Source organism: Pseudomyrmex gracilis, unplaced genomic scaffold, assembly GCF_002006095.1.
Source record: "Pseudomyrmex gracilis isolate BER0280 unplaced genomic scaffold, ASM200609v1 scaffold_141, whole genome shotgun sequence".
Taxonomy (NCBI): domain Eukaryota; kingdom Metazoa; phylum Arthropoda; class Insecta; order Hymenoptera; family Formicidae; genus Pseudomyrmex; species Pseudomyrmex gracilis.
In genome coordinates this window covers 1-25,527 of record NW_018020725.1, presented here as the reverse complement: position 1 = coordinate 25,527, position 25,527 = coordinate 1, and the positions used below count along the sequence as shown (strand labels likewise).

The window sequence follows — 25,527 nt, the reverse complement described above, 5'->3', positions numbered from 1 at the left end:
ATGTAACACGGAATAACGAAAAAGAAAAATGTCGGAATGTAAAATCAACGAGCAATCTTGTCGCGCTGCTGCAACTGAAACTTCGCGAAGATTGTTACTTGTCGGAGTGGCATCGGAACAAAAATTGCAGCCACCAAACCACCACGGTGCACAGAGCGCAGCAGACGAGCGGAAGCAGATTCTCGCGCGTGAGAATCGACGGTTTCTCCGTCACGGGAAGCGTCAGAATTTTCATCTCTTTCCCCAAGTTTTCCCCGTCGTTTCCGAATTGTAATAACTCGAGCGCGTGTTCCTTCCGCGTGCGACGACAAACCAGTCGCATCAGCGACTTCGAACCTTCGAGAGATTCGTTCAGACTCGATCTCGCGTTTCCATCATCTCGGTCGATGATTTGCACGTTGGCTCTCGAGTTTCGAATCACGGACACGAAAGTCTGTCCCGAACTGGCGCTGCTCGAAGAACGTCCGTCGTCGAAATCGTCGTCGCTCGCGACGAAACGCTCCCCGTCGGAGTCTCCGATCTCCTCCACACTCGCGGAACTCGTGAAAGAAGCGCATCTCTCGAGACGATAACGATGATCCCGCGACGGTTCTTCGTCGTATCGAATTTCCTCGTTTTGATCTTCGCGCGACATCAGACTCTCGTAATAAATAACAACGGCCTCGCGAAGATTGCGCGCGCGTTCCGCCGCGAGCTCGAAGATCATCTTCATGTTCTCGATCAGATCGTCCGACAGTACGTTCTCCGTTTCTTCGCGTACGACGTCGTTCCGAATGTCGCTATCTGACGGATTCGAACTGTCGTAAAGTGGCGAGTCGGGATCGACGATGGTAACGTCGTAAACGTTATCGGAATCGTAGATGTTTGTAACGTGAATCGCATTGTTCTCCGACTCGTTCGATGCTTTCTCGATCGCGACGGTTGCCCTCACGTTTGAGGAGCCTATCAGGTCGCAAGAAACTTCCGCGTCTCGACAAATGTCGCCGTACGACGTCGTGTTGCATCCGGTCTCGGTTTTGCCGCACGGCGACGTCTGCGCTGCGACAGTTCGAGTCTGTTTCGAAATTTTCTCGGAATCGACGTCCGTTTCGAGATCGCCACGCGAAAGGGTATTCGATTCGGTCTGCGTGCCGATCGACTTGCAAGATGATCGTTCGCACGATCGGGTGGTCTCCGCTTCGTTCGAGTCGCCGGTTGTCGCGAGATCGTCGATCGGCATTTCCGCGTCACGACTCGGTGGCGTTTCGTTGTCGATCTTTTGGAAGACGTCAGTATCGGAAGCGCTCGCGACGTTCTCCCTCGCATCTTCGTCGTCACTTACGCTGTTGATAATCTCCTTCAACGCGTTGATCATCTCGGTGGGCCTCGTTCTTCTGCCGCGGATCTTGACGGACTCGGAGAAGTTTTGTTCGTTGTCGTTCGAGTCCTTCGGGGATCGCGGCGTGAACGATCGCCAATGTTGCCATCTCGAACCGACCTCGTTATCCTTGCCCGAGTCGTTTGGGACCTTCCACGTCCATCGTTTTCGTTTTTGCAGTCCTTTCTTTTGCTGATCGTGTTGCTCCCTCGCTTCTCTTCCCGGGTCTCGATTTTCTTTCAACATCTTGGACTGGCTCGCGGACATCGATGCGTTTGTAGATCCGCTATCGAACGACCTGAAAATCGACCGAATGCGAATATTGTGAACGCGCAAATCCAATTCACATTCGATCCCCAAAATTTTTCAAAACTCTTAAGTATAAAAAATTAATTGATTAATTAACAAAAAAAAAAAAACAAAGAATATTACTCGACTTGTTCCACGGACGAATGTTTGTTCCTCATCGGAGCGACGGGCTTTTCCATCGAACGAGACGACTTCTGCGACGCCACCTGCGTCGAAGACGCCGTGTTCTCCGCGTTCGAGTACTTGCCGATTCCGGCCGGTCGCCAAGCTCGCCGATTGGCGAAATTATTAAACTTCCTCTGACCGTCCCTCCTCCGCGCGGACTTCGCGTCGCTGTTGTTCGCTCTCGTATCCTGCGAGTTGTCGATCTGTCTTGCGATTGTCGAGTTCGTCGAATTTTGCGAGCCGGTTTTAAATTCGGTCTCCTCGTTCTTGGCTTTTCTCTTCTTCCAAATTCTTCGTGTGTATTTGCGATTCGTCGTGGTTTGCCGACACACTTGAGTCTCGATGTTGTTCTCGTTCGAGGAATCGGTTTCTCTGAATCTTCTGTGACTCGACCTTCGGTGAAGAACTTTGATCTCGTCGGTTTGCAACGACGTGCTCGACGGCGCTTCTTCGCGGTTCGGAAGAGTCCGGGGCTCCTCGTTGTCCTCGTGTTTAAACGCGTCAATTTGTTTCGAAACATCGACATCCCCAGAAGACCTAGCGGATTCTTTCTCCTCGATAATCTCCTCGTCGGACCGAGATCCGCTCGCTACGACCGTGCTGTCTTCGGAAAAATCGCGGACACTGTTAGAATCCAGTTCTTCGCGAACGGACACGGACGAGAGCGACAGCGAGCACGTGACGTCGAGCGAATCGTTCGAATCCTCAGCGCGCGCCTCAGACCGACCGACGATTCTCGACGCCAACTTGATCGGACTTCTCGCGCACTTAATGATATTGGAAATATCCTTGATAAGATCGTTCTCAAGGGAAACGAGAAAATTATCGGTGTATCGTTTCGACTGGGGCCGAGTCGTTTCCGTCAGCACGTCGCCCGACAGAGAGCGACGGGTCGCGCGATGATGCTGGTCCAGGATCATCTTCAGCGCCAGCACGCTTCTGCTTCGCTGTCTGACTCGTCCGCTTCGTCTCTTGAAAACGCAGCTGCGCGATTCCCTGTCCTTAATCGCGGACGACAATTTCTTCTTCAGATTGATCGGCGTTCTCATCTTCATCAGCGAGGACTGGGTGTGACTGAGGAAGCGAGGCGGCGTGCGGGTCTTTTTGCTCTCCGTCGCGAAACCCACGGATCTCTGTTTCCCTACGATTTTCCTTGCCTCCTCGATCGCCGACATGATTGTTGCGTTCCGAGGACCATAGGGTTACCAGACGGGATTGACACGGACCGTCCTGGATTTTTAAGTGGTTGTAGTAGTTTTTTAGCGGTTACAAAAGTTGAAGAAGAATAAAAATTACTAATTCGCAGAAGCAAAACAATTTGTATAAACTTGCGAGTCGCAGGTTTTTTTCTCAATGTTGAAATTAATTTTTTCACGAAGTGTCCGAGATATTTTCCTACAAGACACGGTAACCCAGGGACGATCAGCTGTCGCGAATCCCGAAGTTGTCCGGAAAGTGCGTGTCAAATTTTGACGATTACAAGTTTAACGTTGCACTTTCACAACGTGTGGTCCCGCGCGTTTGTTTATTATTTTGATACACACGTCCATCTTGGCGAGACGAGACTCTTCGCTCCGAACGTGACGTGACAACTTCCCGGAAATTTACAACCGAGCAAGGAGAAATAATTGAAATACGAACATTACCTCTTTGTTGTCGCGCAAACAAAAGGTTAAGAAAGTCCGTCGCCCCGACTAAACGCGAAACACTCGTGCAACGCGAGCCGATTATTTTGACCGGAGATTTGCGGCGCGAGAAGACAAGTGCACAAAGTGAGAAAATGCGTACCTCTGTGTGTGTTCGAAGTTAAACGAGTTCCGGTCCAGCGGCGAGAGAAGATTCGATTTGATCGTGCGAAGGAATCTCGCGAGGGGGAAGATCCGCCGGACGAGCCTCGCACGTTTTTGAAGTAACTTAATTGGTCCGCGTCGATCTTGCAATTTATTTTGGCGGACCGAAGTGCGATGGCGGGAAGGTCGGGGTGGTGAGCCAAGTTTGAACCGATCCTCGTTTGTTTCGTCACTTCGCGAATGACCGTTATGAGAAAAAATGCCCACCCGATCTCCCAACGAATGTCTCGAATGTCAACAAATATATAAAAAAAAAAAAAAAAAGAAAACGTCCCTTTCGCGCACGTATGGAACTTGTGCAACGTTAATTTGTTCCCTTTCCGCGTTTCAACGAGCCGCAGATTGAAAATGATCCCTGAAGAGGTCAGTGTCGACGCGCGTACCAACCTCGCAAGTTGACTTTCTTCACGTCAGAGTACGCATTTGTTTTGCAACATTTCGATCTTACCATTCGAAGAGAAAGAGCAACAAAGACTCGGGATCGATTCACAGATGTGTCGTAGGACAAGGACGAAAGGCAGAAAGAGAAGCGAGAACACTCGGTTGATGTTTTATTTTTATATATTTTTTTATTATGTATATTATGAATTTTTGCAGAATTTTCAGATTTACTGTTGTGTGGGTGCCGACTGGCTGGAGGACTTGGAGTCCCTCATGGAGGCGCTGCGCCTACGTTTGAGTTCCTCCTGTCGTCTGTTCTTCGCCTCCTTTTGTCTTTGCGCCAGCAATTTCGCGTACTCCGCGGCTTGTTCCTTGCGAGCCAAGCAACGCTTCTTCTTCAGCGCCAATCTGTGACGTTTTCTCTGCACAGAAATACAAAATAAATTTTCACATTACGTTTTCGAAGACAAGTTTGATACTTAATTCAACAACAATATAATTCAAGTTTTTCACGATTTCAATAAATCTTTAAACTCTCTTGTTGGTTTCTCCCTTGATTGAGAAAAACCACGCACCTGAAGAACAATGGGAGTTATCAATCGCTGGATTTTCGGAGCCTTTAGACGCTCCTTTTTTCCTTCTTTTTGAACTGGACGTTTAACGACGAACTGTCGTACGTCGTCCTTTTTAGTTAAATTAAAGAGCTTGCGAATCTTGCTTGCTCTCTTGGGTCCTAGACGACGCGGAACGTTCATGTCNGTCAGACCCGGTATTTCCTGCAACAATAAATATTATTAGCTAGGGGTTCTTTTATATTGATACAAGTTCTTCACATATTTTTTTGTAGTTTATATCACAGAGTATCAAATGCATCTTCAAAATCCAAGACAAATTACTGATGAGAATAAAAAGAAATTGTCTCGTTCGTACACTGAGAAATGTCGTAGATTTTTGAAAATCGCCATTTCCCAAATAAAAAACGATTTTAATCTCCCATGCAAACAATAGTATTCCAAGACAATTTAGACAATTCTTGAATACACCCTGAACAACATGGGGTCGCTTGTAAAAACATTGTAAAAATTTGTACATATCGCAACCGTACCTGTTGTCCCTTGCGTACTATAACGAGAGCGAGTACCGATAAATTAGAGTCCACAATGCAACCGCGAACAGATTTTCTCTTCCTTTCGCCGTCGCGTCGTGGTCTATAGCAAGAATGGCCCTTTGATAGCAATAGACGTACACGACCTGCAAACAAACATCAAATTAAAGAGACAATTATTTATCATGTTAATTGACTTGCAAATACAGAAAATTTTCTATTTACTTTTACAATTCTGGAGAAGTAAATAATATAATTTTCTCTTCAAANAAAAAGTAAATAACCTGTTGTATTAGTTTGGAAAACAGAGCGTTACCGAAACTCACCATTTGTAAGGACACCCTGTTTCATGGGAAATCCTTGCTTGTCATTTCCACCTGATATGCGTACCACATATCCTTTCCATTCATCTCCTAACGCATCCGCCTCAATTTCGGCGCCCATTCGCTTTTCGTAAAAGATTCTTAACTTGTGCTCATCCGATATTTCGAAGAGCTTTTGGCATCCTGTCGCCGGATACGATACGTTTAGCTGCAACAGAGAAAGGAGNGCGACGTTAGAGAATTGCGTACATCAATTTCTACCAACACGTTGATAATGTCTCAAAGCTAGACGAAGTTGTGAACCAAGAACCTGTTCGCAAACAAAGCAGATCTACTCGTGGTGAATTTTATTATCGCTCTTTCAAGTTTTGATTTTTTGTCAACAGAACCAGAGTCCGCATATTGTTCAGATGNGAAACGAGGTTGAGTTGGGGTTAGGGTTTGGTGCTTCAAAGCGCACATGCGGGTAAAAACAAATTACTCTTCCCGATGCAATTTCTCAAGTTCACGAATTGCAACAATCGAAAATACGATGTAACCGCAATGTAACGTTAGAAAACCGAAAGGAAACAACCAGTTTCGTTTCGATTGTAAATAACGCTAAATTTACGATCGGTGCGCGCGGTGTAATCGCGGTTTTCTCGACAAAAATACAAACGACACGGTTTTCAGCGCGTATCGCCGCGTAGCGAAAAATTTCAATTTCGTGCAAAAAGCTCGAGATCGCGGAAATATCAACGGATTCTCACCTTCATCGTGGAAACGTTCTATCGCCAAGAGAACTCGAACCAAAAGAGAAACAAGACGACACTCTCCGCTTCTTCTCTTTCGCTCCCATTGGCAACGGTTGGCAGTCCTGCTGCCGCAGTACTGCCAATCCAACACGAGAGCAGCGTCAGTGGGTGCGTTCAGACAACTCAACAGTTGCACAACGGTTGAGAGATAATGGGTGCGTTCAGACAACTCAACAGTTGAGAGATCATCACTTATGATAGGACTATTCTTCAAAATCTGCAGCGGTTCCAAAAGTATGATCCAATCAGAAGTAATTATCTCTCAACGGTTGTGCAACTGTTGAGTTGTCTGAACGCACCCAATCACTTCTGATTGGATCATACTTTTGGAACCGCAGCAGATTTTGAAGAATAGTCCTATCATAAGTGATGATCTCTCAACCGTTGAGTTGTCTGAACGCACCCGGTCTCTCCCCCGGATATCCGCGACGATTCAAATCGAACGTGTTTGCGAGAGATTTCTTGAATGGAATGTGGAAGTCGAATTTCTCGTAGCCCCTCGCGATACATCAAAGTTTCAACTCACGGTTTGGCATCAAGTTCGATCGATCGTTTTCACAAATATTGTTCTATCTACGAGTTTGTTGTTCTCGTACTAGCCAATTGATTTTCACAACAAAGAGACGCGCTCCGCGTGCGTGAAAATTGCAAAATCATTCACAAATGTGGAACTTGCAAGCTCGTAAAATCAGGGAAACAAAAAGAATATTAAAACTTTAATTTAATTATTAATTTTTTGTCGCGTTTTTATTCTTCTCTAGAGAAAAAGGTGGAAAGGGGGGGGGGGTGAATATATTAATTTACTTTTTTTTTTTTTTACAAATTGCAAACGGAATAACGAGGGATTGGGATTGAATTACCGGCGCCGATCGGTTTGCGCGTCGCAAATTGGTACTCGGTCGCAAATTTATCACCGGAGCGCGTGATGCAAGAAGAGATATGTATCGACGCCACCGTCGCGCGTGACAACTGTCACTATCAGTGATGAAAGTTTTGGCAGGCTAGCACCAAGAGCACCAAGGTGGTGGGAGCCACTGGGAATACGCACACAGGCGAGACCGCCGTCCGTGTGTGTGACGTCATGCACACGGACGGCGGTCTCGCTTGTGTGCGTATTCCCAGTGGCTCCCACCCTTGGTGCTAGCCTGCCAAAACTTTCATCACTGGTCACTATCGCCGTGAGAAAGAAAGAAGGCGGAGAGAAAAAGGAACAACAGAAGCAGAGCATTAGCAGCGGCAGCGGTGTTAGTTATCACATCGCCCGTAATACCGAGATCCCGGTCGGGAGAGAAAGAAGAAAATCTCGTCGCGAAAGTTGCCGACGTCGCGTGGGACATTGACGCGCGTGTTGCGAGAAGTAGACTTGCGCATGTGTGCGCGTTGATATATTCCGCGGAAGAGAACAGACGACAACGGAGAGGGATCCGCGCCGGAGAGGATTTTCGTTATGTATCGATTTACCACGTAAATACTCTCCCTCTCGCGGAAACGACGAATGGAACGCGCGTAATGAGAGTCTGCGACATCGTAGCGGAACAGGTAAAAAAAAAAAAAACAAACAAACAAACACCGTGAAACGCGAGTTGCACGACATCGCGGCGGCGGTTGTCGTCCCGTTCCCCCGTTGCGTTTTTTCTTGCGCGTACGTCTCCGCGGTTACAGGTTAGGACGTCCGTCGTTGTGCGTGCGCGACAGAGAGAGAGAGAGAGAAAGGAAGAAAGAGAGAGAGAAGGCATCTCCCGTCGTCGTTCCCGTTGCCGGAACGCGCAACGACAAAACGGTAATTCGCGTAATTGACGAGAAATGATGTAACGCGAGAGGACACACGCGAGACCCTTGGATCCCCTCGCGATCGCGTGCTCTTTCGCGTCCGTTTTTATCCGGGCGACTCTTGTTTGCGACGAACGGTCTGTGTTTCGCGACCACATGGTTCGATCCTTATTGAGGACAGAGTTAGAACTGCGTCTCGTCGACGAGAACTGCGTCGTTCGTTCGTTCGTTCTTGTTCCGCCCTTTGATAAGCTTTTATAGGATTCGGACAACGACGATGTGGTTGCGCGCGTAGCGTTTTATTGACGGATTAGTGTAGCCGATCGCCAAACCGATTTGCGGGTGAAAGACATTCGACGACGTAAAAAAAAAATTTTATGTTTCTGTTGACACGTAGCGGAACATGGTAGATCTATTGACATATGTATTGCTTAATAAGGAGACATGAATACCGAAGTGATAGAAGTACTACGGCGGGCTGTCAGTCAAGATCCCAATGTTCTCAAGTCTGCGGAACAGATACTGAAACAATGGGAGACCCAGCAAGGATTCTACATAGCCTTATATGTAAGTTTTCGCGTGAAAAAAACAAACCAGATCGTAAGATTGCTTTGACCGTTTATGTAATTTTAACGTAGCAAATCTTTATTCTCTATATATATGTGCGTTTTGAATTCATAGAATGTTGCATGGATCATGTTCATTCACACGTCCATTTGTTATCTTCAATGTTTTTTCTATATCACGCGATTGTATTAACGTGCGATCTCAGAGCTGATTGCGATGCAAAAATTTTCAGGAAGTTCTCTCGAATCATTCCTTGGCTGTCGAAGTTAGATGGATGGCTATAGTGTATCTAAAGATTGGCGTTGAAAGATATTGGAGGAAGAATGCGCCAAAGTAAGAAGCGCTCGATCAATGAAGAAAATATTTTGCACATCTCGAAATGTGTATTGTTTACATGTGTGTGATAACACGCAATGAATTTATTTCAGTGCGATTGAGGACAAGGAGAAGGATTTCCTGCGACAGCATTTGCTAAGAAATTTTGAAGAACCTGTAAATCCATTAGCTGTACAATTAGCAATCCTCATTTCTAGGATAGCAAGGTAAATAATGTGTGTATGTGTGTGTGTGTGTGTACGTGTGTACGTGTGTACGTGTTTATACGTGTGCAATGCATTTTTAGCGAGTTTGACACACTCTTTTTCTTGCACGTAGGTACGACTGTCCCAGAGAATGGGGCGAGTTGGTACCCACTTTGCTGGAAGTCGTAAGAAGAGAGAATCCTCTGGCGCAGCGCCAGGCGCTGCTGACTCTGCATCACGTGGTGAAGGTATTGGCGTCCAGACGTTTGGTCGAGGGTCAGAGATATTTCCGGGAATTGACCGCGACAATTTTCAATTTCGTTTTAAATCTATGGAACACATACACGGAATCCTTTCTGATTATGGTGTCGAACGGGACGGACGCCAGTCAGATACAGGAGTCTTTGGAGAAGGCGCTCTTGTTGTTGAGAATGCTTAGACAAATGATCGAGAACGGTTTCTCCAAACCGTCGGAATCCGACGACGCTATGTTGTTTCTGAGAATCATCTTTGGACGCGCAAGAACCTGCCTCGAATGCCGTTAGTATCTTCGTTTGTTTATTTTGTTTTTACTTCAAATTTCATAGTTTTTTTTTTTTTTTTTTTTCGTCTTGTTTGCGTTTCGATTCCTTCGAACATTCCATTTCCATTGTTTCAGGAAAAACGTTAGCCTCCAGAGGTGTGCAGATGGATGTGTGCAACAAGTTTATAATACATTTGACCAAAGTTTTATTAGGAGCGTTAGAGAAACATCCGTTTTGCTACGTGGAGCTCATACCGACTTCCCTGGAGTTCTCCGTTTTTTACTGTTTTACAGAGGCTGGCCAGGAATTGGCGTTTGAGAGATTTGTCATTCAGTGTCTGAATTTGATAAAGAGCATTTTACTGTCGACGCATTATAGATCAACTAAAATTATCAGTGGGAAAAGGAACATATTGGAAGGTAAAAAGAACGTTTTTTTTGTTTTTTTTTTTTTGTTTTTTTCACGGCGAGTTATATCGAATCTCGATCTCGCTTTGTGCCGATGCAATTCTCGTTAGTATTCTCGAAATTGAAATCTTCCTCAACAGAGACGAAAGATCCACTGGTATTGAGGGCGTGCCAATTGAGACAAGAATTTTTTACACCGGAGATTTTAACAGAAATTTGTAGGAGGCTCGTAACGCATTATTTTCTCTTAACACCGGCGGATCTTGAATTGTGGGACACTCAACCGGAAAGTTTTGGTAAATCAGTATCTTTAACTGTTTTTTTTTTTTTTTTGTTTTTGTTTTTCGTTTTTTCTCAAGATTAATACGAAGCAGTGGCAATGTGTTGTCTCGTGATTAAATGAAATTTAAATTTTTTATAGACGGTATATTTATTTCAGCTGCTGATGATGGCGGAGAATCGTGGAAATATAGTTTAAAGGTGAGCAGTTGAAGATGTGCAGTAATCGATAAAACTATATTAAAAAAAAAAAAAAAGATGCAATATATCACACGGAATGAACATTTACGTTGCAGCCTTGCACAGAATCTTTATTTTTGGCCATCTTCCATCACTTCAGGGACGTTCTCTCCTCAGTCCTGGTTGATATGATGCAACAGCATCATCAACCGGTCGATCCTGAAAATTTGCGAGCGATTTTAGTAAAAGACGCGGTTTATCGCGCGGTTGGTCTGGCCGCGTTCGATCTGTATGACGAGGTAAGAATACAACAACGTTAATGAAAAGAACCTTGAAAACGTACGATTAATTAATTCGATCATTCTTCAACACCAGGTGAATTTCGATCAGTGGTTTTTAACGACCTTGAGAGAGGAATTGAAGGTTCGGAGTAACAATTACAGAATTATCAGAAGACGCGTGTGCTGGCTGATCGGCCAATGGACAAGTGAGTGGAAAATCTTATTGCGCAGACGATTGCTCGTCGCGCGCTCGTCAACTTTTAACATCGATTTTCTCCAGATATCAAATTGAGCCCGGAATTGAGACCGGAATTGTACAAGCTGATGATCGAGGCGTTGGGTCCCGAGGAAGATCTGGGCATTCGTTTGGCGGCGAGTCACGCTCTGAGACAAGCCGTCGACGATTTTCAATTCAATCCGGAGGAATTCGCTTACTTCCTGGAACCGACATTTTCGTTGCTGTTTGGGCTTCTGAAAGACGTCAACGAATGCGACACCAAAGTACATAGAGTAGACAGTCGATATTTCATCTCTTCTGTATTATTGTTTTCTTTACACAATTTTCGATGCGTTAGATGCACGTGTTGAGCGTTCTATCTTTTATCATCGAGCGCGTGGGAAGTGGCATTAAACCGTACATCGGTGCGCTCAGCTCGTACCTACCCGAACTCTGGCAGCAGTCCGAAGTGCATCATCTGCTGAGATGCGCCATAGTGTCGACTCTGATACATCTGGAGAAGGTAAATTATTTTGTAACCAAATATTTTTGTCTGTTGATTATCCACGCGCGTCGATGACGATCTTGTTGTTGTCTCAATGTTGTCGCGTTTTGTTAACAGGCTTTGGGTTCTGAAAGCGTCGCTCTGGAACCGCTAGTTGTAGGTATCGTAGCTCTGAGTTGCGACTTGAACGAAGATGGCTACGTTTATTTGTTAGAAGACGGTCTGGAATTGTGGTTGGCTCTGTTGGAGAACGCGCCCGCTCCTACGCCCGCTATAATGGATCTCTTCCGAAACATGCCGGCATTATTGGGTTTGCGATAATCTGCATTTGATTTGAATTGCAATGACAATTTTCATTGACTCGGCATTTAATTACATTCTCTCTCTCTCTCTCTTTCTCTCTCTCTCGTCTTTTAGATCAATCCACGGAGAACCTGCGTACGTGTTTGTATATAATTCAAGCATACGTGTTGTTGAGCCCGCAAGATTTCTTCACTCAAAGAGGTTCAGTTGTGATAGAAACCCTAAGAAGTCTTCTGTGTGATCTACGGTCCGAAGGCAGAGTGATGGCCCTGGGTCTCTTCGAAAGTTGTCTCAAAGTATCACCGCAGCAGGGTGCGATGTTGATAAAACCTAGCTTGCCGAAGATATTCGAGTAAGTAAACGAGATTGTGTTGGGATTATGATAGGATTTTTTTTTTCGCACTCGCGAGGTAATTGACACCGCGGTCTGTTTGTTTACAGGAGCGTAAACAGTGACGAAGAGTCGCTGATGGTCACGACCGTGAACCTTTCCATTATCGCTAGAGTTTTACTGGGTTCTCGGGATATTTTTGTACAGGTGATAAAATAAACTACTTGGCAAAATCGTGTCCGAAGTCGCTTCGGTAATAATAAGGGATCATCTTTCGCAGGTTATCGGCGATCTAGCTCAGATTATGAATATTGCTTGGGGAACCCAAACGAGGGAGGAGATCGTGCTCGAAAGGTTGATACATGGATGGGTTAAGAGAATGCCGAACGTGACGCAAATCGAACGGCGCAAATTGCTAGCTCTCGCACTCTGCTCTCTTCTCGGGGCCAACAGTCCGCCCACGGTTCTCGAGTATTTCCCGAGGATAATATCGAACATCGTTGAGACGCTCAACGATGTCATCGCGTATGACGACAAAGACTATCTTGTTGAGTAAGTTGCGCCGCGTGCGGATTTTATCGAGCGAAATTTTTTTTATTTTTTATTTTTACGTTTGACGAACACAAGCGACGATTAACGAAAATGCGGTTCTGATTGCCAGTTCGTTAATGATTACCGATCAACCGAGTCCGTCGCAGTACGAGGATGTAGATTACGAAACCGAACATGCTCAACGGCAAAAGAAGCTTATTTTCAGCGATCCTGTGCACAGTATATCTCTGAAGGATACGTTTCAAAATCAGGTGAGTGACTTGGTTATCACATCATTTTTCGTTACGTTTCTCATCGTTTTACTCACAGAAGACTATTTTTTCTATTGAAATCTCCGATCAGTTGATCGCGTTCCGAAGTATAGTGGGGGACAATCAGTTCGATCAGCTGATGCTCACCCTTAGTCCCGAAATTGATGAGACACTCAAGGAGTACATATCGCTGTGAGAAAAAAAATGGGAGCGAGATCAAACTACAATACAAGGATTCCGACGCAAAAACTACGTAACGCATAAGAAAAAAGATGCTTTACAGCGATTTATTGTAAAACGGCACTATTTTATTGTATTATAATACCATGTTTCACTGTATTAATAATGTTGATAATAAAAGATCCTACTCTTCTCTCTCTCTCTCTCCTCTCTCTCTCTCTCTCTCTCTTCCTATTATTTTTATGTTCTGTCACGCGTCAAACGAAAAAAATTTGTTGTTTCCGCTCTTTCCGATTTTATTTTTAAACATGACTTGAGTAAATTTATATATGATTTGAATGTAAACACGGGAGAGAGAAAGATTGATCAACAAGTCGCGTACGTGATTTATAAACTTTATTATACGTTAAGATTATAAATAGAGTTGCTCGCTTCTCTCACTGCTGTGAGAAACAAGATGTTAAGAAAGTTATTTGTCCGATATATGTATCTTCGATAGATTATCGGAGAAAGAGGAGAGACTTGACATTCATGTAATATCTATATCTTTTTATAATATATTATTATGAAAAATAATTTCCCTTCTTAGTTCTTTAGATCTACATATATCTTTGATTAATTGTTACATATATCTTGTTTGAGAGCCGCTTCATTTTGTTGAGATTAAACATATTTGTGAATTTTTATCAATTTACCTACTCGCTTGCGATTATTAAAATCGATTCGCCCGCTGTTTCTTTCGTGCGTGTCCGACCTAAAAACAGTAGGCGGCGGACTGGCCAATCACAGGCGAGCTCACAGCGAGTACCGCATAACCAAAAAATTGCAATTCGACTTCTCTCTGATTGTTTCCACAATTAAAATTGAAAATATTGATACGTTAATCCGATTCGCGTGATAGAATTTTCAATTTACGCGCACAATGCAACTTACGCAAATTTTGTGCAGGTTTACTAACAAACTGCCGTATAGGTTTAGAGGGTGAGTATTCTTTTTTTTTTTTATATATTTTATACAAAACGTGACATATCTCTTATGTTGTTCGTTGTAAAAAATAGTTTTTCTCTGCACTTTCATTGGCATTTGCGTAAAATTTGTTACACGTTCTTGTATGTTTCACGACAGAAAATATCGCATAGTTAAGAAACCGTCGATGAAGGACTTGCTTCAGATGAGACAGGATTTCGAGAGAGAAGAGAAAAACATGCTGATACTGCGACATCCTTATCTTACAATTGAACAAGAAAAAAGTCACATGTCCCATGTCAACAGAAAATCAAATTTTTTGGAGTTAAAGTACAACGAAAGGAACGAGAAATTTGAGAAACAATATACCATCGCCGAACAACTTCGTCACTTGAGAATTACGGAAGGGTGGGATTAAGACGTGGGTTCCAATGTATGCGGTACGAAATGTTAGTTAAATATGAGGATATTATTTGTTTTTTTTTTTTTTTTCTATCTACAAACGTGTATGTCTCATCGATCGTGTTCGTTACAGAATGTTTTGAGTGCGTTACAGAATATTTCAAATATAGAAGAAACATCATCTTATTTGAAACATTTGTTTTATGTGTATATTATACGAATGTATTCACTAAGTTACATCAAAAATTTACAAAGACGCGAAGCAAAAGTTTGAACAACACAACGTGCATTGTTCCTCAATACCAAGTTGTCTTGATATTACTTCACTGGGTGACAGTTCAAGCCTGCACGTTCACCAGAACATTCTCTTGAAATCGCTTTGACGCATCCTTTGGTTTGTTTGTCATCCAACCGAATGGATCTTTGTTAATCTCCTCTTCAGTTAACGTCCTTCCCTCGTACAGCGTGTTCGCGAAATCCGCGGCGACGGGATCGGCGTTGACGCTGCTCATTCCTATCACTTTGCCGTCTTTCAGGTAATAAGCGAAGAACTCTAGTTTTTCTAGCGAGCCGTGGATCTTCATGCTGGTGGGCTTTCCGTAGCCTGAAAAATCCAAGCGAGAAAATTGATCGAGAACGACGCGCGACAACCGTTTAAAGTGTTTTAAAGTCGGTATTTCTCCAAATTTACCCGCGTATCTGTAGTTCCTGCCGAACAAATTCGTCCAGAAGAACGGCACGGCCCTCAGAGCAGTCTCTTTGCCGCATATGTTCGAAGCGGCGATCTTACCGTGATAGTGAGCCAACGGATAATGACCTATTGCGGCTAGTACATCGTCAGATCCGTATATCGGTGCGTAGGCTATATCACCACCGGCGTACACATTAGTCACATTTGTCCTCAAGTGCTGCAACGTAACGTTACGTTGAGATGATTCTTGATCGTCGAAAGAACACGTGCGTTAGAGAAGATGCTCTCCATACCTTGTCCACTACTACAGTACCGTCATCCCTCATTCCGACGGACGAGTCTTTCATCCAATCTGTGTAAAAGGTAGATCCTATTCCAACGATGGCTATATCCGCCGACAAGATCTGACCGTCCGTAAGCTCGACCTTGGCCACGACGGTCTCGCCTTCTCTCGAAATGAATTGCTTGATGTTATTCCGAAATATAAACTTCACGCCTGTGAAAAGAAGCATATTCTTATTGTGTATAAAAAAATATTCCATATTATCTGCTTGAACATTTATGTTCAACAATTTCGCACCTTTGGTCTCGTGCTCTTTTCTGATCCTGTCGCCGATATCCACGCCGAATATCGATCTGAGAGGCACGGTGTCCCGTCCTACCACCGTGACGGACGCGCACTTGTCGACGCAATAAGCCGCCGCTTCCATTCCGATGAAGCTCAATCCCAACACGACCACGTGCTTCTCCGGGGACAGCAGCGAGTAAACTCCTCGCGAATCGGTGTAATTACGAAGCACGAAGATATTCGACAGATCGCACCCGGGCACAGTTGGCATCCTCGGCTTGCTTCCCGTGCAGATGAACAAGTGATCGTACTTCAAGTTCTCGTTGTTGCTCAGTTTGACGACATTTTGCGCCGTGTCCAGACCTGAAAAGTCAGTCATTGATGCGTGTGTAATTGGTGTCGCTCGCGCAAACAACATCAAACCATCGTTTCTCGCACCTGTAGCTTCCACACCGAGCTTCGTCTCGATGTGGTGCTCGTCGTAAAATGTGGGCTGTCGCAACGCCGATTTGTGAACGTCGAAGTTGAGATCCTTGGACACTTTTATTCGATCGTACGGCACAACGTCTTCTCGGCACACCATAACGACGCGACCCGTGAAACCTTCCTGTCGCAAACTCTCCGCGCAGGTCGCGCCCGCCGGTCCTCCGCCGATTATCACAACCGTTTTCGCGTTATCAGAATTATACGGGGACATGTCCTTCAAGCGTCGGTTGGTCTCCAGATCCTTGCGTCTGGCCTTCACGTGAACAAGCCCGGCATCGTCCACAGACACCTGCGTCAAAGTAAAGAAGCGTGTTCAGAAAAAAGACAGTGAGACGCAGAAACAAAAAAAAAAACAAACTCTCCGAGTTTCGCAAGACTCTCTCGAGCACCTTGTAACACGGCAAAGAATCCAAACCCGGATAGTCCTCAATGTCCCCGGTCTTGATGTTGAAACACGCGCCGTGCCACGGACATCTGACTCGTCCCTCTCCCAGTGCGCCTGTGTGCAGCAGAGCTCCGTAATGCGTGCACTTGGTACCAATCGCGTGCAACTGTCCCTTCTGCTTCACCAGCAGGACCTTTCCCTCGTCGTCACCGAGAGGTAGCAGCTTCATTTCATTCTCGTTGATATCCTCCTGCTTGCACACCACACCTTCGACATAGTCCTGCTGGTCTGTTGTAAGACCTGGTGCGCACACAAGAGACAAGATCATTTAGTTTCGACGTTGTGTCACTTTTTTAATCATTTTTCCAATGTTTACACATTAACCTATCCTATCGCAAATGAAGTTTACTCTTTACGCGTTTGTTTGTTCGTATTTCAAAGAATATTGGCAGATAAGAGTTGAGGATCGGAAACATTACCTTTACATAAACGATAATTTTAAATCAACAAACGAGTTTTTTAAATTTGTGACTTCGCATGAATTACGTAATCTGACGCAACAACGAGCGTTTTAAAGAACGAGAGAGACGCCGGTATTTCCCCGTTGTTGTCATTTCGCAGAACGCGGAAGATCAAAAAGCTACTGTCCGATATAGGTTATCAGCGATATAACACGCAAAAATCTCGCGATAATTCTTACGTGAGTTTCCTCGCGAGAGATAAAACGAACAATTCGTCAGAGAGATAGGCGGTATCTGATGTCGTCGTTTACAAATTAACGCGATTTCGTGCCTCCTGTCAAAGCGTCTCGCTCACGAGAAGAACGCTTTGTTGAGCAAGCATCTTGACGACCTTGACGCGAAGTGGTGCAAAGTTTAGTAACAAATAAAAAAAAAAAAAAAGACACTATCCTCCGCCGCGCGACGTTTAGCTTTTGATTGTAAATAACACGCGGAACGCGATTGTTTTCTCGATTGTTATTATTTATTTTCCCAATTGTTATTTTTATTGTCGTTCGAATTCGTCGTCGCAGTTTTTTTGTGACGCGTCGAACACGTGTTACAAACGCGCGGTCTCGAATAAAAACACGCGAATGAATTGAATGGAACGCAATAAGATAGAATCGTAAGACTTGAACGAAGAAAAAAAACTACATTACATCCTACCCGTAAAACGACGCAAAATCGCATTCATCGAAACGGTCCACTTGCTATCGAGCGCAAGTGTCCTGACGCACCGCCGCATCGATTCTCGCGCAAGTCACTGACGAACTGCGATTTCGATCGGCGCGTCCTTGTGCCACATTAGAAAAAGCGACATTTTATACTTTTGCGACTAATGCGGTTTTTTATTGTATTCATTGTCCTGCACCATACCAATTGTGCACCGATGTGAGTCATATCGCGCTGATACTCCACGTATGTAATTTTCCATCGTTGATTGAAGTGTATAATTAAGTATAATTATAAACAGTGAAATGGGAAATAAAAGAGAGATTAAAATCCCGAGATTAGAGAGAACGCGAGTCTTTGAACGATAGCTCGGGGTTTTGAAATTTTCTCGTCACACATTCTGTATCGCGCGTTACGTTCAAGTTTGTTCAAATTTATAAATTAGAAGAGACGGTCTAAGAGAAAAAATTTGTGAGTATGAGGATAAAAATTTTTAAAAGAAAAACTAGCGGGAAAAGAGTCCAAGTTTTTTTTCTTTCGAGTTTTCCTCGCTTTTATCAGCGGGCGTGTCAACGTTCTTCCCGCACGTGTCACGCACCTGTTGCGGATTCCTTCGAGCCGGCGAATCTTCGGAAGGCCTTGCAGTTGCTGCCGCCCATGTTGCCGCGAACGAACTATCGTAGCAACCGAAAGAAAAAACGAGAAAGAGTCGAGGAAAGAAAAAGAAACGCGCGCGCGCGTGCACGTCCACGAACCGACTGCAATCATCCGCGCGAGTATCCTCTCGCGGATCTGCGCGCGAAGAGACACCCAAGTTACATGGATCGGCGACCTTGAAATATTCCGTTCTACACGACGTCGTCGTCGTCGTACTTGGACTTATCTGGCAAAACTTTCACGGCACGTGACCGTTTGGTTTCTCGCTGCGAGTATCGAATCACGCGCAGTGTTTGCGCACGGATCCTTTGACTCGCGTGGGAAGTACGCGCGAGTATATTGTGCGAAACGATCTCAAAATATCCGACCAATTTTCAAGGAGACCGCGATAAGACATATCGTGACTCACAGTCGATTCTTCGTTTGCAACGCACGCACTTAGAAGAGAGAGAGACCGAAGAACATCTTACGTGACCGAAATTAATGCGACTCGATTCGAGATACGTTTGAACGGTCTCTTGATAGTAGCTCGTGATTAGATACAGAGACTAATTGTCAGATTGATGGAAATACACATGACGCGTAGTCTCTTGATACTTTTTTATTTATATAAAAAAAAATGTAACATGGTTGAGACATAGAATAACATCGCAGAAGTTGTGAGAAAAGTAACAAATTAAAAAAAAACAAAAAATTAAAACATTTTTTAATTACTCTCGCGCTGTTGAACTTTAAACTCTGCGGATAAGTTTCACAATCGGAGGGAAAAGCCTGGAGGAAAAAACTGTGAAATCGCGTGCGCGGCAAATTAGATATTACAAGATTTTTTGTTTTTTTTATTAGTATTACAGCTAAATGGACAAGATACAGACATCGTTCTGTTCTGCAATAATCGTATAAGAATCACAACTTTGCTACAATATACAAAGTAGTATAATATTTCGAGAGAACACAGTCGATATACTTTTTTTTTGTTTTTTTTTGGTTTTTTTTTACAGCGGAAATGTTTCTTGATTCCGCTTTCTCGCGCGCCGTGTGTGTGAGACGAAATTCTTCGATCCACGTTGGGTTCTTTTTTTTTTTTTTTTTTATTTTTTTTTATTACGGAAAATCGCGCGACAAACTCGGCTATATCTCAACAGCATCTAAAACCTGCCGGATTAGTGTGTAGCAAACTCGTAAGATCGCCAACATGTGTGTGCGACTCTCTGGCTTTTCAGTTATTTAACAAGATACTTTCGCTAGGAGGAAAACGAGAGACTAGAGTTACGTTAAAGAAAGGAATTATGCTGAGTGTTGTCGTTTTGACTATTAATCGGCATGGAATTGTGACCTCTCTGCACCGGCGGTTGGTAGATTGGCTGCGCGCTTCGGTGCTGACCCCGTTTCTTGCTGTAACCCTTGTTCCCGCTTCCGCCACGTCGGAACTCCATACCCGCTGCAATTGCTGAAATCATTGAAGTCAAACGATCGGAACGCACACACTCGACGCATACTTCAAGAAACGAGATTCTCATCGCTGCACTCACCGTTTATGTGATTGTAACCTTGATCGTATCGAGGCGGCCGATTATTGGAACGCTGATCGTGCCGTTTAGTTTCCGGGATGTGATCCTGAATCTGATACTAACACGAGAGTGAACAATTAAAAAAACAAAAAGAAATATAACGTTGCGTGCACAATTTACACTTGTTGTTTACATACGTCGTCCGTTATTGGTATACAATCAACTTGTAGCACTTCCTCGTAGTTCTCGAACCCCTTGAATTGCACCACGCAAGTCCTCTCGGAGACGCCGGTGACCTCGGCATTGTAATACTATAAATTTGGCGCAAGAGGAAATTGAATGGGTGGGCGTCGTGTGTAAAGTAACATGCAAATCGTGCAGTAATAAAGATGATAGGTACCCTGTTGTCTTCCCAATACTTAGCCATACATTTGTCACCTACTCGCCATACCCACGTGTTGCCGACGACGTTCGAGTTTTGATTGTAATTGCTTTCGTTTCTCTGAGTGTTGGAACTCGTTGCGAACATCCTGCTTCCGGCGCCGTTGCCGAGCTGATAGGACTTGGATTGGTTCTTGAAACCCTGCTCATTTGCATTAGACGAGTATAGTTTAGCGGCTCCGTTTAGTTGCGATCGGTTATTCCTACCATAAGAAGCGTCATAAGAATGCCTATTTCTCGGCTCGGGCTCGATGTGATTGTAATTTCTGTTACCGAGATTCTTCCCCTGTATCATATCGGTCTGACTTTTGTTATAGTTCTCGTTAACATTGTCATTGGCATTCATGATGCTCGCGCGCGGCTGAGCAAAGGCGTTTCTGTATTCGTTCGATTTCTGATGAGCTTCTCTGTTCTCACCGTCGTGCTGATACTGATGCTGCAGCTGCTCCTGATTGCGTTGAAATCTTGGCGGTTTGTTCTGCTGCACGTGACTCGCCCCGTTGTAATGGGAATACGCGGAATTTCCTCTCTTGTTCTTGTGCTCTTCCGAATGCCTCGGGGGAACATTGTATCCGCGACCTCCTCTTTGATTCCCGCTGAACCCAAACAATCGATATCAGAAAAGTTGCCAATATGCAACTTGCGTGTGTCACTTAATTTATTTTATATAAAAAATATCAGTAGATATTAGAATATTCTATGGAATACACACCGTGCGCCTCTCCCACTTGGGCCATCGATACCTCTCGATTCGAGACGTTCCTGACCGTTCTCGTAATTCTGTGCGTAATTATTTTGCGAAGCGGTAGTTTCGTTATTTTCGAGTTGCACCGGCAACTTATCCTCGAGAAAATCGAAGAGAGATATTTTCCCACTGCTGGGCTTACTTTCTTCGCTTTTTTTCTCGAATCGTTTACCGCGCGGTTCCCGCGGTTCTCGAGACTCCTTTGAGCTGGCGCGAAAAAATTAAAATTTGTTCATCTCGACGTTAACTTCGAGTGAGGGAAGACAAAAGAAAAATTCAGAAGTTACTCACTTATGTTTGTTATCATTTCTCTGCAAATTTTTCAAAGCTTTGTCTACGTTATTTTTATTAAGTCTCAAGGCGTATTCAGCTTGTTCTATGGTGAATCCTCGATCTACAATCTTCTGCACACTATGATCTAACAGCTACAGAAAAAAAAGACGTACGTAAAAGCTCCCGTCTCCTTTGCACGTTAGTAAGAGCGTTTCTTTTTTTTTTTTTTTTTTCAATTAACAGAAGTGTATCTTGCAAAATCGAACCTGTTTATTTCCGCCGCCAAATACTTTTCTACTGCCCTGCTTGGCGGCCTCTGCTATCGCGTCCTTACGCTGCGTCTCGAACTCGGTATTTTCTTTGCTACTCTTTTCCTTCTCCGCCAGGGCTTTGAAGTTTTTGTCTTGCTCAGAAACCTTTACAATCTTTTTGCCAAACGGTATCCACGGTGGTGGCCCACCTTCTTCAGCGGACCTTACACGAGTGTGAGAGGCTAATTTCTGTATAATAAAATTTTTGCATTAAAAAATTGTTATCACACACAGACCGAGACAGTTTTGTGTCAAACATCGTTCACCTTGTTTAACTCCCATTTTTCTACCAGAGCTGCGACTTTTCCGCCAAGTACTTGAACCATGTACGATGGCGTCAACAATAGAAGTCCATGTGACGTGACTAAAGTCCCGGACTTTATTAATATCTTTGTACCAGGTGGTGTATTTAAACTACAATAGCATAAAATATTGATGACAAAAATACAGATAGAGGTTATTTGACAAAATAATGCGCTTTCCACATGCTTACCTTAAGCCTGATATATGTTCTAGTTCTAAGGCTTGAAAATTATTTTTTCCATCAGTCAGCGACAGTTTTAACATTCGTGGAGCTGCTTTAGATTCCTCGTTTCCCTTGGGCGCAGAAACATTGCGTATTTTTTGTATTTGCAGAACAATATTGCCCTGATTGATGTCTCCATTTCCACTACCAATTTCTCTCAAATCAAGCTGCAAGTAATTTTCAATTTTTGTACTTAAATGCATCTTTATTTCATAACTTGCATCACTGTACAATATGAACTTTAAGCTTATCTGCATACAGAACTTATTGGCATGGTATACGTACATCTAGCAATCGCTTTATTATCCTCTGTGTATCTACTATATTTCCAGAATCGGTTGCTATGTTATAACCGTGTTCAGACAGGTACCTAATAAAGAAAATTATGTAATTACACATCATCAGAGAAATATCATATCACAGTCACATAAATTATATTCAATCTTTGGAACAAAAGAGAAAGCAGTTTTATATTGCGTGTGTCAGTTTGAGCAGGTGAAACAATAAGTAACATTTCCACTCACCAACCCAACGCTTCCAAATTCTCCATGTCTGTGCCAAGCTCTCTCTTTGTTGAATAAAAATGTGCTACATTTCATTGGAGCGAAGCGGTTTTCGTAAAGCTTTCGTTATTACGTGTAATTCGCGATTTTGCAACACGTCATGCAAAAACACTACGCGCACATCCAAATATTTGGCAGTTGATGGATATATCAGACTGCCGAGGATCGTGGGAGACACGCTGAATGATGCGCGGATTCGGTCGATTGTTTTTGCTCTTCCTTGTTCACAGACGAGATATTGTCCCACAAGAACACCACGTCGTACTTGGCTATTGTACTCGCGCGAACGCAAAAACCGCACCTTAATGCTTTCCAAAACCTGAAAACACACTCGTCGCCATTTTCCACGTTTGGAACATACTCCCCAGTTCAGTTATTACTGAATCTAAAAATCTATAGTATAAGTCACGTGAACCTATAGATTGCCAGTATTGCCACTAACGACCAAACAAGAGGATTAGACATCAACAATATACTACCAGAGAGAACCCTGAGAGCGGCCAGGTCCATAAGAAAATGTGTAATCACTTTTCCGCCCCGTAAACTAGCGCATGTCCGCGGGTGGTACACATTGGAACTACGCAGCCATTCCCCGAGCGACATGTCGATGCGCTATGTCCACAGCGTGCGGTTCTATTCTGTGCTATGTGCACGAGTTTAAATGGTCACTTTCTTTAAGTGTGTGAGTATATTCGAGAGCGTGAATTTGATTTTTTTTTAAATTTAAAATGACCGATCTCGCGATGAGAAGATGAGAAAGGAAAACAGAAAAGGATAAGAAAAACCATTGCAACTTTTCGTACAACATAAATGCGATATACAAGAAAAGATGTGATAGTCAAGAAAAGAATCTTATTTTAGCGAGCAACATCAGAATTCGTGGAGTGTAGTAAATATAATCTCCTTTACATCATTTGCTGCTCTGTGCTTTATAAATTTTATTTTATTTTCTCAAAAACTACATATATACGTATAAATACAAATTACACAAAAAGACATGTATATTACACAAAAGTAATTTGCCGGTACACAAATATATATGTCTGAGAAGTTGCAATTCCCAAAAGGATATCTATTACTTTGCTTTATTACAATTCTTTATCATTGTGTTTTCAATTTTCAAGTTTCATTTTACAATTTGTTATACATTATAATAGAATACAATAGTTTACATATATTACATATAACATACAATATAATACAACATTATATACAATATACATAGTTATATATAATCCTACCTACCTATCTTAAACATCTGACATATCTTAAATGTTACTAGCCTCATTAATTAGGATTAAGGCTGCATAACAGCCTTGATCCTAATTGTACATNTTTATTTCTTCTACCTACCTACCTCCGATCTAACATATTTCTTATTTATCCGGCCTAATTTATTTTCTACAAACGCTTGTAGATACGCATCCCTACCTATACACAGATAACTACCTACCTACCTATTTACTTTGAAAAGTTTTAAAACCTATCAAATATTTTACGCAAGGGGCAATTGTTTTAAAATTAAAAAGTATTATTTTAAATTTATTTTACTTTCGCGACCGAGTTTTTATATTTTATTTGATTTAAAGAAAGTATGTACCCATTTGATAAAGCCTACCATGTATTTATAGATGAGATAGAATAAAAGAAAAGAAAAAATATATATTTAAATACATATATTTCAAATATACATTTAAATATATATTTTTGCAAAAATAAACTAGAAGAGAATAAATGTAGAGAATAAATATAAGGAGCATAAGTCTCCAAAAAACAATTCTATATCGGTTCTTTAAGAGAAAGTGATATAGAAGTCTCGAAAACAAATTCTATATCGGTTCTTTAAGAGAAATTGATATAGAAATATAAAAGTGGATGTAGAAAAAAGATATAAAGAATATAAGTCTTTAAAAAAAGATTCTATATCAGTACTTTAAGAGAAATTGATATAGAAGTACAAAAGAACATAAGTCTTCAAAAAATATTCTATATCGGTTCTTTAAGAGAAATTGATATAGAAATATGAAAGTAGAGATGTAGAAAATACAGATAAATATATATATTTAAAAAAATATTAAAAAAATATATATAAAAACAATAAAAAAAAGCACATATATAAAAGAAATATTACAATATACAAATAAATGGAAATTTCATCAAAAAAGAATCGTCACTCCCTACGTATAATTACATAAGTGTCACATACCGGATTTTCAGTTTATTGCATGGTGACGCTTAAAAAGTTATGTTCGTTATGGTCACCAAATATTGAAAAAAATATTCATAAAGTAAAAATTTAAAACCGAAAGATCCCTTAACTAGAAAAACTATATGAACCTTTAAACTTTTAAACTGCTCTCCTCTAAAATTTGCGTTTTGGAGTTACAAGATTATACGTAGAGAGTGAAGATATAGTGAAAAATCAGTGCGATTACTACTCATGCAGAATAATTTATTCTTCTCAAAAATTTTAATGATAGAGATATGAAACATAATCGATTATTTAATTCTAAATTATTATTTNTCCTTTATATATGCTCAAATTCTATATCTAAGTATACATAATAATTTTATATGAGATTGAGAAGATCTCATATATCATTGTATTTAATTAAACATCATCAGATATAGGATATGTCCATATATGAAGGATTTTTTTCGAGACTATTATAAAAGAAACC

General features: G+C 42.5%; 6 protein-coding genes across 11 annotated transcripts; 2 read left to right on the top strand and 4 right to left on the bottom strand.

Annotated features, from left to right (window-relative positions):
• Positions 1 to 5: 5 nt before the first annotated feature.
• On the bottom strand, positions 6 to 3,908 carry LOC109857044. The gene is made up of 3 exons (XM_020432934.1): positions 3,620 to 3,908; positions 1,790 to 3,061; positions 6 to 1,655 (listed from the first exon to the last, which is right to left on the bottom strand). The coding sequence occupies exons 2-3, from the start codon at positions 3,004 to 3,006 to the stop codon at positions 95 to 97; spliced, it is 2,778 nt and encodes a 925-aa protein (XP_020288523.1). The 5' UTR covers positions 3,007 to 3,061; positions 3,620 to 3,908; the 3' UTR covers positions 6 to 94.
• A 316-nt stretch (positions 3,909 to 4,224) lies between these two features.
• On the bottom strand, positions 4,225 to 6,345 carry LOC109857037 (40S ribosomal protein S6). The gene is made up of 5 exons (XM_020432920.1): positions 6,240 to 6,345; positions 5,494 to 5,698; positions 5,168 to 5,313; positions 4,638 to 4,838; positions 4,225 to 4,484 (listed from the first exon to the last, which is right to left on the bottom strand). Exons 1-5 carry the CDS (start codon positions 6,243 to 6,245, stop codon positions 4,290 to 4,292), a joined length of 753 nt encoding a protein of 250 aa, XP_020288509.1. The 5' UTR covers positions 6,246 to 6,345; the 3' UTR covers positions 4,225 to 4,289.
• A 1,080-nt stretch (positions 6,346 to 7,425) lies between these two features.
• Positions 7,426 to 13,359, top strand: LOC109857046 (importin-11). Of its 4 annotated transcripts, none has more exons than XM_020432937.1 (18): positions 7,426 to 7,823; positions 8,494 to 8,621; positions 8,854 to 8,954; positions 9,050 to 9,163; positions 9,276 to 9,682; positions 9,801 to 10,085; positions 10,214 to 10,369; positions 10,495 to 10,553; positions 10,649 to 10,831; positions 10,908 to 11,019; positions 11,094 to 11,314; positions 11,389 to 11,553; positions 11,653 to 11,845; positions 11,953 to 12,190; positions 12,280 to 12,376; positions 12,450 to 12,721; positions 12,831 to 12,972; positions 13,064 to 13,359. In XM_020432937.1, the coding sequence occupies exons 2-18, from the start codon at positions 8,499 to 8,501 to the stop codon at positions 13,166 to 13,168; spliced, it is 2,973 nt and encodes a 990-aa protein (XP_020288526.1). In that variant the 5' UTR covers positions 7,426 to 7,823; positions 8,494 to 8,498; the 3' UTR covers positions 13,169 to 13,359. The 4 variants fall into 4 exon arrangements, with proteins under 4 accessions (XP_020288526.1, XP_020288525.1, XP_020288528.1 ...); XM_020432936.1 differs by having other exon boundaries at positions 8,452 to 8,621; XM_020432939.1 differs by having other exon boundaries at positions 7,427 to 7,823; positions 8,452 to 8,621; positions 10,513 to 10,553.
• A 569-nt stretch (positions 13,360 to 13,928) lies between these two features.
• LOC109857040 (ribosomal protein 63, mitochondrial) lies at positions 13,929 to 14,706 on the top strand. The gene is made up of 2 exons (XM_020432926.1): positions 13,929 to 14,133; positions 14,278 to 14,706. The coding sequence occupies exons 1-2, from the start codon at positions 14,075 to 14,077 to the stop codon at positions 14,534 to 14,536; spliced, it is 318 nt and encodes a 105-aa protein (XP_020288515.1). The 5' UTR covers positions 13,929 to 14,074; the 3' UTR covers positions 14,537 to 14,706.
• LOC109857039 (apoptosis-inducing factor 3) lies at positions 14,595 to 18,995 on the bottom strand. Of its 3 annotated transcripts, none has more exons than XM_020432924.1 (7): positions 18,421 to 18,995; positions 16,655 to 16,950; positions 16,218 to 16,554; positions 15,792 to 16,142; positions 15,505 to 15,707; positions 15,212 to 15,428; positions 14,595 to 15,124 (listed from the first exon to the last, which is right to left on the bottom strand). In XM_020432924.1, the coding sequence occupies exons 1-7, from the start codon at positions 18,479 to 18,481 to the stop codon at positions 14,859 to 14,861; spliced, it is 1,731 nt and encodes a 576-aa protein (XP_020288513.1). In that variant the 5' UTR covers positions 18,482 to 18,995; the 3' UTR covers positions 14,595 to 14,858. The 3 variants fall into 3 exon arrangements, with proteins under 3 accessions (XP_020288513.1, XP_020288512.1, XP_020288514.1); XM_020432923.1 differs by lacking the exon at positions 18,421 to 18,995 and adding an exon at positions 17,817 to 17,979; XM_020432925.1 differs by lacking the exon at positions 18,421 to 18,995 and adding an exon at positions 17,130 to 17,316.
• Positions 18,996 to 19,551: 556 nt separating this feature from the next.
• On the bottom strand, positions 19,552 to 23,221 carry LOC109857038 (tudor domain-containing protein 3). The gene is made up of 11 exons (XM_020432921.1): positions 22,808 to 23,221; positions 22,569 to 22,653; positions 22,251 to 22,450; positions 22,024 to 22,171; positions 21,713 to 21,946; positions 21,465 to 21,598; positions 21,141 to 21,380; positions 20,388 to 21,024; positions 20,185 to 20,298; positions 20,009 to 20,105; positions 19,552 to 19,926 (listed from the first exon to the last, which is right to left on the bottom strand). The coding sequence occupies exons 1-11, from the start codon at positions 22,831 to 22,833 to the stop codon at positions 19,751 to 19,753; spliced, it is 2,091 nt and encodes a 696-aa protein (XP_020288510.1). The 5' UTR covers positions 22,834 to 23,221; the 3' UTR covers positions 19,552 to 19,750.
• Between the last annotated feature and the right edge of the window lie 2,306 nt (positions 23,222 to 25,527).

Coding starts and splice junctions, on each gene's coding strand:
- LOC109857044 (XM_020432934.1), bottom strand. CDS start 3,006: ATGTCGGCGATCGAGGAGGCAAGGAAAATCGTAGGGAAACAGAGATCC. Junction 1,656..1,789: donor TCGTCCGTGGAACAAGTCGA/GTAATATTCTTT, acceptor GTCGATTTTCAG/GTCGTTCGATAGCGGATCTA.
- LOC109857039 (XM_020432923.1), bottom strand. CDS start 17,895: ATGCGGCGGTGCGTCAGGACACTTGCGCTCGATAGCAAGTGGACCGTT. Junction 16,951..17,816: donor GATTTTGCGTCGTTTTACGG/GTAGGATGTAAT, acceptor TGTGCGCACCAG/GTCTTACAACAGACCAGCAG. Junction 15,125..15,211: donor CAGGAACTACAGATACGCGG/GTAAATTTGGAG, acceptor TGGATTTTTCAG/GCTACGGAAAGCCCACCAGC.
- LOC109857038 (XM_020432921.1), bottom strand. CDS start 22,833: ATGGAGAATTTGGAAGCGTTGGGTTG. Junction 21,947..22,023: donor AAAAATGGGAGTTAAACAAG/GTGAACGATGTT, acceptor TTTATTATACAG/AAATTAGCCTCTCACACTCG. Junction 21,025..21,140: donor CCAAGTGGGAGAGGCGCACG/GTGTGTATTCCA, acceptor GTTTGGGTTCAG/CGGGAATCAAAGAGGAGGTC.
- LOC109857040 (XM_020432926.1), top strand. CDS start 14,075: ATGCAACTTACGCAAATTTTGTGCAGGTTTACTAACAAACTGCCGTAT. Junction 14,134..14,277: donor CTGCCGTATAGGTTTAGAGG/GTGAGTATTCTT, acceptor GTTTCACGACAG/AAAATATCGCATAGTTAAGA.
- LOC109857046 (XM_020432937.1), top strand. CDS start 8,499: ATGAATACCGAAGTGATAGAAGTACTACGGCGGGCTGTCAGTCAAGAT. Junction 10,832..10,907: donor CGTTCGATCTGTATGACGAG/GTAAGAATACAA, acceptor CTTCAACACCAG/GTGAATTTCGATCAGTGGTT. Junction 12,973..13,063: donor AGGATACGTTTCAAAATCAG/GTGAGTGACTTG, acceptor ATCTCCGATCAG/TTGATCGCGTTCCGAAGTAT.